At 48.3% G+C, this 18,853-nt stretch overlaps 1 protein-coding gene across 1 annotated transcript in view; it reads left to right on the forward strand.

Moving 5' to 3' along the window:
• The window catches only part of insrb (insulin receptor b), a 54,173-nt gene extending 39,775 nt beyond the window's left edge, over window positions 1-14,398 (forward strand). Inside the window, exons 4-21 of the mRNA XM_027010688.2 lie at window positions 2,406-2,545; window positions 2,855-2,999; window positions 3,297-3,511; window positions 3,785-3,911; window positions 4,150-4,400; window positions 4,651-4,818; window positions 5,331-5,529; window positions 7,051-7,331; window positions 7,812-7,960; window positions 8,107-8,263; window positions 8,450-8,543; window positions 8,633-8,700; window positions 9,115-9,344; window positions 9,605-9,715; window positions 9,988-10,147; window positions 10,360-10,489; window positions 10,705-10,839; window positions 11,179-14,398. Of these exons, the coding sequence (XP_026866489.2) occupies window positions 2,406-2,545; window positions 2,855-2,999; window positions 3,297-3,511; window positions 3,785-3,911; window positions 4,150-4,400; window positions 4,651-4,818; window positions 5,331-5,529; window positions 7,051-7,331; window positions 7,812-7,960; window positions 8,107-8,263; window positions 8,450-8,543; window positions 8,633-8,700; window positions 9,115-9,344; window positions 9,605-9,715; window positions 9,988-10,147; window positions 10,360-10,489; window positions 10,705-10,839; window positions 11,179-11,533 (3,115 nt within the window). The 3' untranslated portion in view covers window positions 11,534-14,398. The remainder of the gene's footprint in view (window positions 1-2,405; window positions 2,546-2,854; window positions 3,000-3,296; window positions 3,512-3,784; window positions 3,912-4,149; window positions 4,401-4,650; window positions 4,819-5,330; window positions 5,530-7,050; window positions 7,332-7,811; window positions 7,961-8,106; window positions 8,264-8,449; window positions 8,544-8,632; window positions 8,701-9,114; window positions 9,345-9,604; window positions 9,716-9,987; window positions 10,148-10,359; window positions 10,490-10,704; window positions 10,840-11,178) is intronic.
• The last annotated feature ends 4,455 nt before the right edge of the window (window positions 14,399-18,853 follow it).

The raw sequence follows: 18,853 nt of genomic DNA on the forward strand, positions 1-18,853 counted from the left end.
CGCCCACACACACACACACACACGCACGCACATGCCCATACACACACACACACATACGCCCACACACACGCACGCACCCACACACATACGCGCACACGCACACACACACACACACACGCCCGCACACACACGCACGTGCCCACGTGCCCGCCCACACGCACACACACACACGCGCGCGCGCGCACACACATACACACGCGCGCGCGCGCACACACACTTACACGGCCACATGAGCGCGCGCACACACACACCTCTCATTCTCCCTCTTCTACCCACCCCCCCCCTCCGGGGTCTTCCACATGAGAGAGCAGGTTGGACATTTTGCATCTCCGCCCCCTTTCAGACATTCACAACCTCGGAAAGGAGGGACGCTGCCACGTCTTGGCGGCTCGGTTCATCATTTCCAATTCCTCCGGTTCCAAGCGGCCGGCGACAGCAGGGCCGAAGAAAACGGAGCTGGAGACTGGGATTGGGTGTTTTTGGGAGGAGGAGCACTCACTTCCCCTCCTCTCCTTGGCTGCTCACTCTGCCTTCGTTCTTTCTAAATAAACGAACAAAAGCTGAGCGATGGCACAGTGCCGCCCAAACGCTGCCAGGCTGCACGCGACACGGAGCGGAAACGCTCCGCAAGCGCTGCCTGCTCCTCCCCTCCCCCACACCACTCTGCCTACACCCCGAGGATGCTGCTTGTTGTTGTTGTTGTTGTTGTTGTTGTTGTTTGTCCCCGTCACCCTCTTACAGAGAAGGGGGAGGGGGCGAAGGGTTGAAGAGCGCTCGAGGGAGGTAGGGAGTGAGAGAGAGAGGAAAAACGGAAGGGGTGAGTGATGTGGGGAGGGAGTGAGAGAGAGAGGGAGGAAAAACGGAAGGGGTGAGTGGTGTGGGGAGGGAGTGAGAGAGAGAGAGAGAGAGGGAGGAAAAACGGAAGGGGTGAGTGATGTAGGGAGAGAGAGGGGGGGAAACGGAAGGGGTGAGTGATGTGGGGAGAGAGAGGGGGGGAAACGGAAGGGGTGAGTGATGGAGAGAGCGAGAGAGAGAGAGAGAGAGAGAGCGCGCGCTTGGGGAAGGAGGTGAGGGGCAGCAATCGTTTCTTCTGGGAGATTGGAGTCTATAAAGGAGTGAAGGGTGAACGGCAGGCGGGTCCCAGCCACATGCGCCGCCCGTCAGTGAGCTGGGAGCAGAGCCGAGGCTGTGGCTGTCGCACCGGTTTCATTCTGCAGAAAGCCCGTGGCTTTGTATAAGAGTGATCAAATGAAGAGAGAGAATTAGCCAAATCCTCCGAGCTAAAGGGATTCATTATGTTGATGCATCTTGATTATTTAATCTTTTAGACTTTCCACTGAATCCCCCGAAGGAGGTTCGGTAATGGTCCTCGCGCAGGGGGCCGTCATTCTTCCCAGCACTCTTAATGCAAGACAGTACCTGAAAACAGCAGTAGAAATGTTGCGCAGCGTTTGCGCTCCGATGCGCAAGAGCCTTCTCCCGCGCTCTCGACACACTCCAGTACGCCCCCCCACACACAACCACAGCCTGGTTGCTTGGTTGGTTTGAGGCTGTTGTTGTTGTGTTTTGATTTGAGGTAATAACCCAGTCAGGGCCCATTTTGGTCTCAGGCTGTGTCCTGGCGTAAGGGAGGAGGCCTCTCTCGTGTGCTGCCTCGCAGTTTCAGGGCTTGTTTTACCATCCTTTCATGTGTCACGTGTACATTGTCTGAACACAAAAGTGTTTGTTTATTTTTGGTAGTAATAACAATAATAACTTGAATTTATACAGTACCAGTAACAATTTATATGTTACTGGGGCAGTGGTAGCTCAGTGGTTAAGGTACTTAACTTGTAGTCGGAAGGTTGCTGGTTCAAGCACTGCCACTGTTGGGCCCCTGAGCAAGGCCCTTAACCATCAGTTGGTCAAGTCATAATTGTAAGTCGCTTTGCATAAAAGTGTCAGCTAAATGCTGTAAATGTAAATTACAGTACCTTTCACAACTCCAAGAACCATCCATATACCACAATACAGATGCAAAGCGAATTTCCTTTGCTGAGAGAAAGTCTGAGAGCTGCATTCAGAGGCACTACAAGGTCACCTTCCCAATACTTAAAGAGCTCTGTCTGGACACACGCGGTTTATACGGTGGAACAAGGAAGTGGAGAATGTGCTTAGACGGAGGATGGTGTGTGGTGGGGTGTTTTAATATGGTTTACAGCGTGTATGGAGGGTAGTTTAATGTATGAATATCTGTGTTTCTGAGTGGGGAGGGTGCACAAGCGTCCCTTAAATTTTATTCAAGTTTTTCCCTCGTGTGTGTGTGTGTGTGTGTGTGTGTGTGTGTGTGTGTGTGTGTGTGTGTGTGTGTGTGTGTGTGTGTGTGTGTGTGTGTGTGTGTGTGTGTGCGCGCGTGTGCACTCCAGGCTCAACTGCACGCCCTGTACGGGGCTCTGTCCCAAGCTGTGTACGGGTGTGCAGACGATCGACTCTGTGACGGCGGCCCAGGCCCTGCGCGGATGCACAGTCCTCAACGGCAGCCTGCTCATCAAGATCCGCGGTGGCAGTGAGTCCAATACACGCCTTCCCATCCACGCTCGGACACAGAGCTGCGCTTGCACTGGAACACGTTAACAAGCGTGAAGAAAAGTGGAGTTTTAGTTCTGTGTTTGGGTTTCTATGCAGTCAGTAGAGTCAGCCTGTGTCTGCATCTTCCCAACTTTCTTATAGGCCTTTTAAAGCCTTTTTAATACATTTTATTTATTTTAATAAGAGTTGGCTTTAGGGGAGTTTGTCACAGGAGTAGCGCATCATGTTGCTAGTGTCGGCATGCACACGTGTCGTGTCATGTTTGAACATATTGTTTTGTCCTCAGATAACATTGCAGCCGAGCTGGAGGCCAATCTGGGTCAGCTGGAGGAGATCACGGGCTACCTGACCATCCGCCGAGCCTACGCCCTCGTCTCCCTCTCCTTCCTCCGCAAGCTCCGCCTCATCCGGGGCGAGACGCAGGAAGTTGGGTAGGTGGCGCCAGTGCTGGTGTGCCAATCACAGGGTTTCAAGCATGGCTTCTTATTTTTCTGTTTTTCACATTTGTTCTTAGAATTGGCTTTATGACCTTTCTGCCTTGAGCTGCGGGTTTTGTTTCTGTCCTGACATCGTCTTGAATTAAAGTTTTTGTTTTTTTTTAATCTTAAGTCATTATTAAGCAGCACCAACTCTGGCGTTTCTTCAAGCAGCCGCGCGTAAGCGCGGTTAGTCGGCCTGACCGAGAGAGAAGGCGGCGCGACTCCTTCGTGTGCCGTTGTCGTTCTCAGGAACTACTCCTTCTACGCGCTGGACAACCCCAACCTGCGGCAGCTGTGGGACTGGTCCAAGCACAACCTGACCATTCTGCACGGCCGCATGTTCTTCCACTACAACGCCAAGCTCTGCCTGTCTGAGATCCAGAGGATGGAGCAGGTGACGGGAACGAAAGAGCGCAACACCAAGACCGACATCGCTGTCCGCACCAACGGAGACCAAGCGTCCTGTAAGTGAGGGCCAGTCGTTTCTGTGGGGCATTATACAGTGGGGGGGGGGGGTCAGAACATCAGAACCCGGTCTTCACGTGACACGCTAGACATCGCTGCTGCTGTTTGTCCGTAAAAGTGTGGTTAGCAGTATAGCCTCATGACTAAAACAGGAACACGGTACGCCTACGCATTCTGGGTCAGTGTGATTTTAGTTCAGGTCAGCTGGAAGTCAGCCTCGTGTGCTTCAGCTGTGACCTGAAGTGATCGGGGTTTCTGACCCTGTCTCGCAGGTGAAAACCGGCTGCTCAGGTTCACCCAAATCCGCACGATGTCCACGAAGATCCTCATCGTGTGGGAGCCGTTCTGGCCGCCGGACTTCAGAGACCTGCTGGGTTTTATGGTGCTCTACAAGGAGGCGTGAGTGTCCACTCATTCTGTTGTTTTGAGGCGAACTGTGAGGTGAAGCACACCGGGGACCCAAACCGACCTCCTCAGAGACGGAATATTTGTTTCACTAAAAATAACACATTTCCATTCCCTCTTTCCCAAGTTCCTTTGCAGCGTAGTCCTCTCCACGTGATTATAGTCTACCTCCAGCATACGAGCCAAACTAATCTCGCGCTCTCTCTCTCTCTCTCTCCCCCTCTCCCCGCAGCCCGTATAAAAACGTGACCGAGTTCGACGGGCAGGACGCGTGCGGCTCGAACAGCTGGGTGATCACGGACGTGGAGCCGCCTCAGCGCGCCACCGACGGTAAGAAGCAGGGGGACCCCGGCTGCATCCTGATGCCTCTCAAGCCCTGGACCCAGTACGCCATCATGGTGAAGACGCAGCTTTCCGTGTCTGACGAGCACCAGGTCAACGGGGCCAAGAGCGAGATCATCTACGTCCGCACCAACGCCACACGTGAGCGACGCACAGTCCGAAGCCCTAACTCTGGGTTTTAGAGCCCGTTCACAAAGTCCAAATCAGGGACAGGAGATGCCAATTTATGTGGTGTGAGGCAACAATGTTAATCGATATTGTCCCCATTAAAGAAACAAACAAAAACGAATAGACGTGTGCACGTGCCGGGGTTGGCGTTTTGGTTTTTAAAACGCGTCGTGCATCAAACGGCCCGTTGACAGTTTCGCTCTGCCGCGTTCGGTCTCCACAGGTCCGTCTGTGCCACTGGACCCCATCTCCTCTTCCAACTCTTCGTCCCAGATCATCCTCAAGTGGAAGCCGCCCACCGACCCCAACGGCAACATCACCCACTACCGCGTCTCCTACCAGAAGCAGGAGGAGGACAGCGAGCTCTACAAGTTCGACTACTGCCAGAAGGGTAAGGGTGGCCGTGAGCCAAGCGTGCACTGGTGTAGCGTCGACGCGCGCTTGTGCGTAAAAGGTCCTCGGAGTTGTAAGCTATGTGACCTTTTGAACTTTGGCATGGCATGTCGCGACACAAAACCACGGTATTTACCTTGCACATAATGACACGCCGCAAGCACAGGTCTTGCTTTTGCGTTATGGGTGATTAAGAAGCACTAGGACTAGCAAAGTCCCAGACCTTAAAGCAGAAACATTCGGTCATGGCGCCGTCCTTCACAGCCTTAACGCTCACTTATCGAGGCTTATCGGCACTTTTCATGAAACGTGTGTAAGCCTCCCGCTCCACACACACACACACACACACACACACACACACACACACACGCCCACAGAGCAGGCAGAACACGACCTCCCGCTGACCTTCACTAGAGCTTTGGCCGAATAGATAAAGAACACTTGGCCCCGATGTCGCACGCATGCTTGCGCAAGCAGTTGTGAGACCGCGTCTTCTACCTCACCCTGCAGGCATGAAGCTGCCGTCCCGGACCCCCACACACTATAGCACGGAGGAGGAGAAGCGGTGGAACCAGACGGAGGAGCAGAGCCCCACCAGCAGCTGCTGCGCCTGTCCCAAGACGGAGACGCAGCTGAAGAAGGAGGCCGAGGAGACGGAGTTCCGCAAGACCTTCGAGAACTACATCCACAACGAGGTCTTCGAGCCCAAGTAGGAACGCTGCCCTGCTGTTCCCACTGGGTTGGGCTGGTTATACCTGATTTGGGTGGCCGGAGAGTTTGAAAGATTACGGTATGGGTGACCCAACTCCAGTTTGGTGGTTGGTGGTCTTTCCAGGAGCATGGCCAGGGTTGGTCACCCATGCTGTTGATACTGTATACCAGATCCTCAGTCACGAGTTGCATAGCAAGACGTTTTTCATCTATATGAATTTATTATTTTCAAGATGAATAAACTGCACTAATTTGACTAAATACACTAACTGTTGTTCAGAAAGGGGATTTCTGAATGAACTCGGTCGCCATTTCAGAGATTCTAGGCTCTGGCTCGTACTGGATCTGGCTGGTTGAGACGCGTCTGACAAGCTCTGGTGGGGTCTTGGTTGACGGCGTGTTACATTGGAGGGGGTATAACAGCATTTAGTAGGGCATATCTGTGTAATTGTTCATGGGCGTGCAGGTGTGTGTGTGTGTGTGTGTGTGTGTGTGTGTGTGTGTGTGTGTGTGTGTGTTAAGAGTGTGAAAAGACAAAAGTTGGCCTTAAATCGGCTCTTCCTCTGAGGTTAACCGTGTTCGGGTTTCTGCTCATTACTGGCGGTGATTGCCGTCGGTCACTGAGCCTTACATCACCTCAAGTCAGAGACATAACTGTTTCCGTTCCCTGCACACGCTCCCCCCCCCCCACCACTCTGTTTTTGTTTAAGTTTAAAATCCTGCATCTAGGTTCTTCACCGCTTTGTCTACCTTGTACACCATGGTTCCGGCCCACGTGCAGAAATACGACGTTTGTCTGCTGTGCCAAAACCAGATCAGAGGAAGTCTCTAATTAGTCATCAAAGTGTTTAGTGTCCTTTAACTCAAGAGTCCAGTCTGCTGATTTCTGCGTTTGTGAGATCCGCCATAACGCGGCCAGTATCGCTGAGCATCTAATGGTTAATGGGGCCCTCTATTGGTGTTGTGTTGAACTACCACTGATGATTAAGGATTTTCGAATTGTGTGGCGCCATCTGCTGGTGAGCACCGCTAATGACTGTTGATGGAGGTTAGGGTGTGATGGTATGAAAGGTCAGCCAACAGTTCTTAAACAAAGGTCAATGAGACCAGAGGAAGCTAATCTCGTACTTAATCGTTCTGTAATGCGAGCGAGCATTCTGAGCCCACCCGCTTTGCTTGGAGCGAGAAAGGTATTTAGAACACTGGGGAAAAAGCCAGACTGCTTAGCTGCCGAAGTGTGTTAGCATCCGTTTAAGGATCAGGTGTCTTGAATCCCAGTGTTCTCACTGCCTAACTTGTTCTCCTTCTTTAAACCTTTAACACGCTTTAATTTATTGAATACTCAGAAGCTGGAGTGATTATTCACAACAAATCTGCTCATGTCAACCAGATTAAAATAAAATAATCCTCATCTGCCCCCATTTTATCTTAGGGAGTGTATCCATCCATACAACACGATAAAACAACGTTGTTGTTGTTGTTTTGACCATGTCTGTCCTCCGTTCCACCCTCCCCTTAGACCCTCCCGCCGTCGTCGATCGCTGGGCGTGGCCAACTCCACCCAGCCTGCCGTCCTGGCCACGCCCCCGACCTGGCCCTACGGCTCCACCCCCACCCTGGGGCCGGAGGAAGAGGAGAAGAGGAAGGTGGTGCTGACCGTCAGCTCCAAGGAGTCCATCGTCATCTCCCATCTGCACCACTTCACCAGCTACCAGATCGAGATCCAGGCCTGCAACCACCCCACAGAGCTAGCCTACTGCAGCATGGCCACCTACGTCAGCGCCCGCACCATGCCAGAAGGTGGGGCTCCACCCGTAGGGCACTCGCCTTCCAAAAGCGTCAAAAGCGAGATTAAGCGTCCCAGCGGGGGCACACCTACCAGAGCCAGCGTGTGTGTGTTTTTCGCCCCTCTAACACACCTGATTCAAGTAGCCGATGACTAGCTGGGGGGCCCTGGCCACACCCCCAGCCACGCCTCCCGGCCGGCCATACAGCTAGAGCTAGGAGACATCTTGTTGGAGCTGGCATCCATGCTGACATTGTCGCCACCATCCATGAGATCTTTGAGTTATGATGCTTGTACTAAACTCACTCACTAAATGTTCTGTAATGTCATTTGAGCAGATTTTTAAAATATCTTATGTATTATGTGAACATTACGGTTTGATTCACTTCAGCAGTTTGATTGTGTGTTTGTTTTATTAGTAAATGGGTACTAATTTATTATTTATTGTTTATTATTTCAAAGCTGTTCAAACCCATTTTGTCTGGATTGTCTAGAAAAAGCCGATGACATTGTAGAGCTAGTGTCCTACGAGATCCTGCCGGAAGAGCCCGAGTTTGTGTACATCAGGTGGGCGGAGCCTAAAGCCCCCAATGGAATGATCATCCTGTACGAGATCAACTATCATCGCGTCTCTGACAATGAGGTAAGTAACCAAAGGAACCACAGTTATGCTAGAGCCCCATGGTTGGTTCAGATGTTATTTCTCTCCAGTAGTGAATGATGTGAATGCCAGTAGGTGATCGTGAGTGGTCTGTGTATGCCCTTCCTCCCCAACCCCCACCCCGGTAGGAGCTGCATCACTGTGTGTCTAGGATCAGCTACGAAAAAACTGGCGGGTGCAAATTGAGAGTGGGGCATCCTGGGAACTACAGCGTCCGGATCCGAGCCACCTCTCTGGCGGGCAACGGTTCCTGGACGGAGCCCACATACTTCTACATGCCAGACAGTGAGCTTGTGCATAGTCAGCCTGCCCACCCCCCTGAAATGAAACCTTCCTCAATGAAAATGGCCTTACTTTTGAGTAAAGCTTAGTAATAATAATCATTTTGGTTAGATCCGCCTAAAGCACACCATGGGTCGTTATTCTTGGCGCTGTGTTGGCTCTGTGTCTGACTGATCCCGTGTGCTTCAGATTACATGAACCTGAAGATCATCATCAGCCCCGTCATCATCTTCATCATCCTGCTCTTCATAGGAGGCGGAGCCTTTGTGGTGCTCAGGAAGAAGTATGTATGCCTCTCCGTCCCATGCTCATTCCCCAGAGGCCAGTGTTCGGTATGAACGCTGACGCGCTGTCCCTTGTCTGTCCCTCCAGGCAAACCGAGGGGCCGACCGGTCCCCTGATCGCCTCCTCCAATCCAGAGTACATAAGTGCCAACGACGGTAAGGCTCGGAAACTGTAGCTGAAAGATTCCCCAAAGCGCACACGTCCTGTCAGAGCCGGGACACTTCTACAGCCGGAGGGGGTGGGCTGTAGAAAACTTTGTTTAGCCCTTTGTGGTGCCCAAATGTACCCGTGATGGAATGTATGACATTTTTGACATTGTGTGGAATTTTAAATCCCCCAAAAAGCAGCTCTTATCTTAAAGACCTAAAAGAGTGTCATTTCCCTTTTGGTTACTGTGGTTGAGGTTTTGGTTAAGCGTAATATTAATAGCTAGTTAGTGAAAATAGCTTAAATATATACTAATATAAGACTGTCTGTCTGCGTGCGTGTCTGTGTGCGTGTCTGTCTGTCTGTGTGCGTGTTTGTCTGCGTGCGTGTCTGTCTGTCTGTGTGCGTGTCTGTCTGTCCAGTGTACGTTCCCGATGACTGGGAGGTGCCCCGTGAGAAAATCGCTGTTCTGCGTGAGCTGGGCCAGGGCTCTTTCGGCATGGTGTACGAGGGCATTGCCAAGGACATCGTAAAGGGCGAGCCAGAGACGCGCGTAGCTGTGAAGACGGTCAACGAATCGGCCAGCCTGCGGGAGAGAATCGAGTTCCTCAACGAGGCCTCGGTCATGAAGGCCTTTAGCTGCCACCACGTGGTGCGTGCAGCACCCTGACAGCTGGACACTCAAAGCAAAACATCTTTCAATACAAGCTCGTCATTCCTTTTAATACAACAGATTTGTTTTTAGACTTTGACTAAACAGAGACTTTCAGTTTACTGGTGAGAGTCTAGACGGTCTAGACTCCAGTCTACTGGAGGTACTAGACGGTCATGACTGGACTGGTTTTAAAGTTCTCGTGCAGTTGAAATGCTGTGCGGTCTGCCTCACGTCGTTTTTGCGCATTGCGTGTCTAGGTGCGTCTGCTAGGGGTGGTGTCCAAAGGACAGCCCACGTTGGTGGTCATGGAACTGATGACCCACGGAGATCTGAAGAGCTACCTGCGTTCTCTCAGACCTGATGCTGAGGTAACAGACACTCAAGATTTAACTTCTTCATGGCTTTGAAGCTTCTTAACGTGGTCTAATTCTGGTAGCATCTGTCCTGAGCCCTAAGAACAAACAAAATGAAACATTACAGAAAAACACAAGATATGAAGTGCTAGATACATTTTTATTTTTTTTTTGGTCCACAAATTTCTCCATTCTGTAATGTAAACATTAGCGAACTCCTCACCCGACATGCTAACTGCATTAGCTGCAGGATGTGGCCCTAAGCACCGCTCCCCTTCTCTGTTTAGAATAACCCCGGGCGGCCTCCGCCTACCCTGACGGAGATGATCCAGATGGCAGCGGAGATTGCTGATGGCATGGCCTACCTCAATGCCAAGAAGTTTGTGCACAGAGATCTGGCTGCTAGGAACTGCATGGTGGCCGAGGACCTTACGGTGAAGATCGGAGGTACGGCAGAGCAGAGCTGCAAACCATGTTCACAACTCCTTCATGACTTCATAAGCAACAGTCGGAATAACTAACTGGCGTTCACAATATTATAATTGCTGCAGCCTTACAACATGCTTTTTTTTATTTTATTTAAAAAACATTTTTTAAGATGGCTTCCATTGTGCCTTTATGGAAAAGTGTCTGATGCGTGTTTGACGCCTTTGTTGCAGATTTTGGCATGACTCGTGACATTTACGAGACGGATTATTATCGTAAAGGGGGCAAAGGTCTGCTTCCTGTCCGGTGGATGGCACCCGAGTCTCTGAAGGATGGCGTGTTCACGGCTCACTCAGACTGCTGGTCAGTCACCCGATCGACTTAGAAACGTCCTGTATTGCCAACGTCATTCACGCGGGCGATGCAGGCACTGGCGCAGTCTTGTACCTCTTCCACTGATCCACTGAAATTGCGAGTGGTGCAGCAACATAGAAACTGTGGAGATGCTTGCATTTTGTTGCACTAAAAAGTAAACGTGTTAAGTCTGGGCGACGTGCGTGCGTGTGTTCGTTCTCCAGGTCGTTCGGCGTGGTGCTGTGGGAGATCAGCACGTTGGCCGAGCAGCCTTACCAAGGCCTGTCCAACGAGCAGGTGCTGAAGTTTGTGATGGATGGCGGATACCTGGAGCGGCCCGAGAGCTGTGCCGAGAGGATGTAGGTTCACACGCCTTTAGCATGTGTAGCATCTGGGGGGACGGTCTGAGACAGCGCACACACCCAGCACTGGAGAGTGTTGGCTTAGTGTTCTGGAGCCCTGTGTGATTTGTACTATCTAGAATATTCACACCCCCCCCCCCCCCTTTCAGACATTAGGGGGTTGAGGTTTGGTGGGGGAGTGCGTGGCTATGCTGCTTGCATTACTGCACTCAGGGTCAGGGGTGGACCCGGATCAGGGTGGTCACCCAAGACACGGCAGCGATAATTTCTGAATTCCCGAATCACTGTGACGTTTAAGAGTGAAACCCCCTCTTCCCCCCCTCCCGCCCTACCCAGGCACAGCCTGATGCAGATGTGCTGGCAGTACAACCCGAAGATGAGGCCCACGTTCAACGAGATCATCGAGATGCTCAAGGACGACCTCCACCCCTCCTTCCAGGAGCTCTCCTTCTTCTACAGCGAGGAAAACAAGCCCCCGGAGAGCGAGGAGTTCGATCTGGACTTTGAGAACATGGAGAGCATACCACTGGACCCCTCGTCCTACTCCCAGAGGGAGGACGGCTTTAGCAGAGACAGCGGCCCCTCCCTGGGTCTCCGGGGCAGCTATGAGGAGCACGTGCCCTACACACACATGAACGGTGGCAAGAAGAACGGACGGATCCTCTCCTTGCCCAGATCCAGCCCATCCTAACATTTCCTAGTGTTTCAGCTTTCTGCAGCGTTATTGTTGTTTTTGGTTCTTCTCAGTTGTTTTTAATTGAGCTGTCTGTGCAGATGCCCTTAAAACACAAATCTCAGGTCGTCTTTTTTCCTTTTCTTTGAGACTTCCTTCCCGCTACCAAGGTGCGGCGTTCTGGATTCAGACACTTTCTCCCGAGATCCAGACCGGCGCCTGCTTTTATCCTCCTTTTTTGTTTGTTTGTTTGTTTGTTTTGTTTGTTTAATTTCTCTTTTGCCAAGTTTCCTGTTCGATGGAGAAAAAAAAAAAAATCAAAACTGTGAATATGAACCTCTGATGAGCAAAAGCTGCTGCAGCTCCCCTTCCCAGAGTTCTCCTCTCATAGCCCTGCCTCCCCCGAGGGTTCATCCTCGGTGCTTTATTTTTTTAAACTGAAAACCTTTTTAGATCGTGGCCTTTTTTGCTAGTGGCCTGCAAACAAAAAAACAGGCGTCTCCGAGTTCCTGTCTGCGTGTCCTGAAATCTGACTAACGGGTCACATCCGAGGGACGGTGCGCACACTCTTCTGAGAACAAACGGCGTTGCTGCACCAAGGCAGCACGTGGGGTTCTCCGGGAGAATTCCTGACGGTACGCCACTAGGTCTGCTGAATGAGTCATTTATTTACTTCCTTTCATTTTTCAATTCTCTCAGTTTTTACTCGGATCCTTTTTTTTTTTATGACTGAAGGATATTTAAACAGTTATGGATGGACAGATGTGTTCCTCAGACTGACCAAAAGCTGCTGCTTTCATATATAATGGGTATAAATATATAATATATATGATATATAGAATATTGATGGGTGTCAATATTTTGTCTATAACACATGCAACATTTGAAATTTTGTACATAGTTCATTTTTTTTCTGTCTTCATCAGATATATTTTTTCTGCAGTTACAGTGTTTGCTTCATTTGTTTAATTTTAAAGGTTCACACGCCCAAAGCAAATTCACTACCCATCTTTTAAATTGACACACAAGTAGTAACAGTATGATCTGCAGGGGGTGCTAATTTGGAGAGAGAGGGAGAGACAGTTGGCGACCCGTCCTCACACAAGGTCTCCTCCTCTCCGGTTACCCTCAGCAGCTGGCCTTTCTGACTTTGTGCCATGGACGATGTGAGCTAGCTGACGAGGTGAACCAGGTCTCTATGGATTTCTCTCTTTATACATCTGAGCTTAGCTGGACACCTTTTGAAAAGTTTTCAATGGCTCCAGGGTAGTACTCTCAAGTCTAGAGAGGGATAACCGGACAGCTGGCTATAGACGTGTTCAAAGTTGTTCGTTTTAAGGGGGATCAAAAAAAAAAAACAAAAAAAAAAACCCAGACCGGCTTCTCGTGTCTAGCCATTAACTTTTGTGTGTTGACCCATGGGTTTTCACTCCGAGCTGAGTCCACTCTCACCTCAGTATGGGCTCAGAAACTTCATCACCGTGTTCATACGACTGTACCTCACCAGCTGGTCCAAACCGGAAGCCACCGACGGACTGGGCTAGTGGTACAGCATCTCTGAAGACCATGCATGTGTACATCAGTCATGGGGCTGGACAGCACTAATATAGCACATGATGTGGTTTAGCTAGACCACTTGGCAGAGCTGAAAACATTCCACTGTGCTCTCTCTAGATTTCTCAACTAAACCCAACCTCTTCACAGCATGATGTGGCAATCGCTTTGTCTGGAAACTAAATGACACTGCTTCTCGGATAACGCTGAGAAGTTTCTGCTTGTCTCTGTAAGATCCAGCAAGCTGTGGGCGCGGTTGCGTCCGTATGGGTGTCCAGATGACAGTTAACAGAAACGCATGATTTGACTTTTTTATATATAAAATCATTACAGCTCTGGCTTTCATTTTCGTTTCTTTTTGTTGTTCACAGCCTTCCCGAAGGTCGGAGTATGTGCTCCGGCCCCTGTGTCGAGAGCAGGGTGCTTCAGCTCCTGTCCGCTCGATGCCGTCCAGCAGTGGTTAGGTGACACTGGACACACGTTTGCAGTGTTTATTGGTGTTAGGAGAGAGTGTTGAGATGGATCAGGAGCCAGGAAAGATCAGCCAAAATGCTAGCACTGCTGATAATGAATAAAGCTAGCAGGGTCTTCGCATTACTAGGCTAGCTTTCTTTCATTTACATTAGGGTGTTTGGCTCGACTCTCCCTTAGCCAATACTGTACAGCACCAGTTAACCAAACGTATATACTTGTTTTGGCCAGACCATTTCTACTTTTCCCAGTGTCACTGGCTACATCTGACATCTAGAAACAATGAATATCATGTTTCCAAAAAACAGGAAGAAAAGCTTCCTCTTAGCTCTCCATACTCTGTTGCTGTGGTGTTGTATGCAGTTTTCTACCATATATTTAAAATGGCCGATATTTTATTATTATAATCATTAATGTAAACGCCTGCTAGCTTTTATCGTAAGGCTGTTTGTTTTTCTTCCTCACTATTAAAGGTGGGTAAATCTGTGTCCCCCTCCCACAGAGAGATACAGAATGAATGATGAACAGGCAGTCTGTACAGTCATGGTAATTTCTTTTGTATGTGGACACAGTCTACCTCAGTACTTTTTTTTCACAATATTGTAGGGCTGTGCGTGTGTGTGGGTGGGTGTGTATATGTGTATGTGTCGCTGTCCAGCGCCCGGTATTTCACAAATGACATTCTAGCAAGGTGTTCTAGTCATCCTGAAACACGAACTCGGTCTGTTGGAGTGATTGTCACATGCGTTGTCCAGAGGTCATTGTAATTCCAAAATCTTAATATTTAGGATACTCTGGATCCTGTTAGTTTTTAAAATGTATTTATTTATTTATTGGGGGGGGGGGGGGGGGGGGGGGGGGCGTTTGCAAGGAAAGAAAAGCACAAATAACCCCAAAGGTCATATCAGGTTGATCATATCAGTTCCATTCATTTTCATCTTTGGTCTGGCAGTATCGAGGCCCTTTTAGACATAAAAACGGGACCTGAAATCCATAATGATGTATCTTGTCATAATGCTGAATTCATCAAGATACTCCCCACAGCCCCACTAAATTCATAATGAAACTCCACATGACCTTGCTGTTAAAAAGACAAAACAAAACATGTACTTACACTGTTTTAAATCCATTCAGGCGAATTAGTGTGACTTATCGCCTTTGGCTCCATGCTGTAGCGAGGTCTCCTTTGGAATCTTAAGCCCCTTTCCTCTGCTGTTCTTGAGTAAGCTTACTGCTGTAAGCCAGGGGTTTACAGTGCACCTTTAAAGAAGAGTACAGCCCTTTGAAGTTTGGTGGTCAGCTGCCAGTTTTCTGAAAAACTATCGATCAGTTAACATTCTTGTCTGAAATGTTACCCTTAATTGACCCGAGCTAGGGAAATGAGAGAAGGTACTGTTTTCCTAGCAGTGATCAACAGCCTGTTTGTCCTTCAGTATAAGCAGTCTTATTGTAAATGATCAGTAAACTAATGTTAATCTTATTTATATAGCACCTATTATATATAGACCACCCTAAAACAATTGGTTTGTTCGGTTGTATTTCGTTGTCAACCACTTATTTTATATTTCAGTGGACCCAATATTCAACGTTGTGCAGCCCCCCATAAAACACACCTGTTAATGTCACACTTCTTCATATCAGAGTTGAAGCCCTCTCGTGTGCTCCCAATGCAATTTTGTTGACATTTTATTCTTTGCTTTTCATATACATCAGTGTAATGTTTTTTTTCTTACTGTGAAAATTGAGAACTATTGCTAACATTGGGCTCGGGGAATATGGACAGTGCATGCCTCCCCTAGTGCATGGGTTATCTTAAAGACCTCTTCTAGGACAATCCTGTGTGCCAAAAAATAAAGTTGTTGGTTTTTTGGGTTGTTTTTTTTTTGTTGTTGTTGTTTTTGTTTGTTTGTTTTTTTTAATTGAAAATCTCGGATTGCAGAATTCTCAGGGAGGCATGAGCTGGGAGGAGGGCAGGGGTTGTTCGCTCTCTGCCTCTTGTCGATGTTGGAGAAAACGCAGAGCTCCCTCTGATGGATACCAGATGTAAGCGAAAAAGCAGGGCAGATAATGTAGCCAGGGCCCTGACCCATAGTGCCTTGCACAGACATGAGCATCTTTCAAACCAAACCCAGCCATCAGACTCCCTGGATCGGAGAGTTCCCCTCGGCCGTGGCGGAGGTGACCGTGGTGTCAGAAACTTCCCAGAGTATTAACCCACCTTAAAGAAACACAACAGATTTTGTTTAGTTTTATTTGTGTGAGATAAAGGGCAAACTAGAGGTTAAAACATTTTTTTCTGCTTGGCTCAATATTACTGTATTGGTATTTGTGAACGATATTCGTGGTTTTTGTTTGTTCTTTTTTAAAAAGCTGAACTTGTCTCTGCTTGGAATTGCCATGGCTTGTTTTGAGCATCTGAGGAATTATCCCAGCAAAGCAAGCGTCATTCTGCCATCAGATGAATGGCTTCTATATACAGCCCCTGACAGATTTACTGAAAAGGTCTTTTTGCAGGAGAAACGGGGAATGTGTGAATTTTTGTATAGCGTACTATTTATAGAAAAGGAGTGATCACTAGTGTACTGTACACAGGCGTGAACACTCTAGTGTAGTGTACATAGGAGTGCTCACTAGTGTACTGATCACTAGTGTACTGTACATAGGAATGATTCCCCACAAACACAAAGCACTTAATTTAGATAAACTCAACTTACAAAAGAAAAAAGTATTACATTTAGAGATGTTCATTTCTATTTTTTTAGCCAAAACAGGGAGGGCAAATTCAAAATACTTTTGTGACTGTAAACTTTTGCTATTCTTGTACATTATGAAATTTGCCTTACGGGTGTATATAAGTTGTTGGGGCGGGCGGGGGGGGGGGGGGTGTTTTTTTTTAAAGCGTGCTGCCCTTTTTTTCATGGTACAGCACTGTAGTCTGGATGTGTAAGGTCTCGTTGTCTCGGAGCAGTGTGGCTATGGCTCGCGTGGCCTCACTCTGTGCTCCACCACCGCCGCTTGTTTGCCGTCCATGAAAAGTAATAGTCGCGTCGTCTGTCATCGTTTTATATCACCCACCCACCCGTGTGATGTTTGCTTTGTGTGATATGAAAACGATTCTCTACACGACAAATGCACAAAGGTGCCCAACAAAATAAATGTTTGGTTTTCCAAGGAGAGAAAACTGGAAACGACCACTGCAGTTACACCATGTACACTGCTGCCGTTGTTATAGTATGTGCAGTTAAAATGTAGATTTGAAAAAGTGACCGGTCGAATCAGTAAGCATGCTGCAAGGGTCAGTTTGCCCAACACAGACTACTTGTCACTTTATTTGTCTGTTGTATCTTAAGACCAAAAAAACCCCATAATTTGCAGGCGTTATTGGACCCTGCCTGATGCAAACGCTGTTTAAACACAGGTGGTGTTTCTTTACTGCATGTAACTGGTGGAAGCGTGTAGAAGTGTGTAGAACTGGGTCGCGCAGTTGTGACATCATCACACTGATCCCTAGTTTCATCCTCCAGTTGTTACCACACAGTAACCTTCAGTGGTCTGTCCCAGTTTTCACAGCAAGGCCCGCACACAGCACCGCTCACCTCTGGGTTCGTCTCCTCTCTGACCCCTGGAGGGACGGCCGTCTTGCCTGTCCAGGGGGTTTGTTGTCTCCTCCTCTTCGTTGGTCTACCTGCATTCTGGTCTTCTCCTGCCTCTCCATGTAGCGCTCTGAATGTTTGTCTGCTTTCCCACCCTCTGCCTTATTTTTTAATTCTATACTAATGTACATCATATACATTAAATCAATGTTATGATGTATATCATATATATTAAGGGTATGTTACTCTGTGAGATTACAGCCCACATGCAGGTCCGGTGTATCTGTTTTTTTGTCATTTTTGCCCACACACTACCGCAGAGAAACATCACCATTCTAATTGTGTTCCAAGTTGTGCCATCAACATTGCATTGCATGCACACTACTGTGTGTGTGTGTGTGTGTGTGTGTGTGTGTGTGTGTGTGTGTGTGTGTGTGTGTGTGTGTGTGTAAAACAACTACAATCACATCCTCCAAAAAATAAAAAAAAATTTAAAAAATTCATGTATAGGAACAAAATGTGCCATGATTAGCTAGAACCAATCGACAATTTAGTTTTTTCAAGGAGAGCCAAGCAGTGATGTACAGACGAATGATATGAAAAATCTTGTTGTGTGTAAATTATTCAACAATTAACTGTTTATATAAAGATTATGAATAAAACCCTATTGGAGAAAATGTTGTGAAGCTGTTTTATTTCTGTAGGTGGGCTCCTTTTTTCTGACTCAGATCTAAAGGCCCAGCATGACGGTATTACTTGAACCTTTTAGAAACTGTCACCCTGTGTGTCTCACTGGTATTTCTACACTTCCTGATAAGTGCTGAGATGATTGTCACTGTGTGCTTTGTCATATCTGAACTGCTGCTGGCATGCGCTTATGGCTTCTGAAGTTTCAGTCATCTTCTAAAATTTGGCCAACTTTTAAAAATAGCCTGGCAAAATCCATTAAAGAGAAATGTACCATTCTTGTAAGAATGATTACATGAGGAGATTTATGACTCCCTGACCCTGCTCGTTTGAGGTGGTACAGGAAAAACAACAACCGTTGAGTGGCTGACAGGAATTGGCAAAGGCAGATGACTTACTTTCCGCTCTGCGGTGGCAACGGGGTGCCGCACTTAAAGCAGCTACAGTCCCGCTCTCGAAGAGCCATTTTGCCGCATTTAACCCCAGTGAGTTCTGCTTGGACCGTTTTCTTTCTCGCAGTCTCTGTGCATACGTTCTCACGCCCTGAACAGGAACCCAGTGCACGTGTCCAGCCAACGCTACTGCACGTGGACTGTTGGTTTCCTCCTCGTACCTGTGGGGAGCGCGAGCATCGTTCAGTCGCTACAGCATGAACAAACGTGATGGGTGTTTTGTTTTTTTCACCAAAGGATGAAAGTGCTGATTTTGGTTACTCTGCTTGGAGAGTGGAGCGGGGAGGGTGGGGTAAGACGGAAGCTGGTGGAGGATCCTGAGTGCAGCTAACGTGCTTTGCTGACTATTCCTCACTCCGCAGATGGCAGTAACAGCGTTGTCTACGCAGGCCTGCACAGCGTCTAGGGCTCATTCCATCTAAAGTAGATCTTTTAGAAAACTATTCATTTTTTTCTGGATTACTTGCCTCGAATCTACTCAAAGAAAGAAAAAGGTGAGTAATTACTTTTTTGCTTTTTAGTCAGGTGCCCAAACATTTGTCCAGTTTCTGTAATCTATGACTTTTATGGACGTTGCTGTT

This window comes from Electrophorus electricus, chromosome 26, assembly GCF_013358815.1.
Source record: "Electrophorus electricus isolate fEleEle1 chromosome 26, fEleEle1.pri, whole genome shotgun sequence".
Lineage (NCBI taxonomy): Eukaryota > Metazoa > Chordata > Actinopteri > Gymnotiformes > Gymnotidae > Electrophorus > Electrophorus electricus.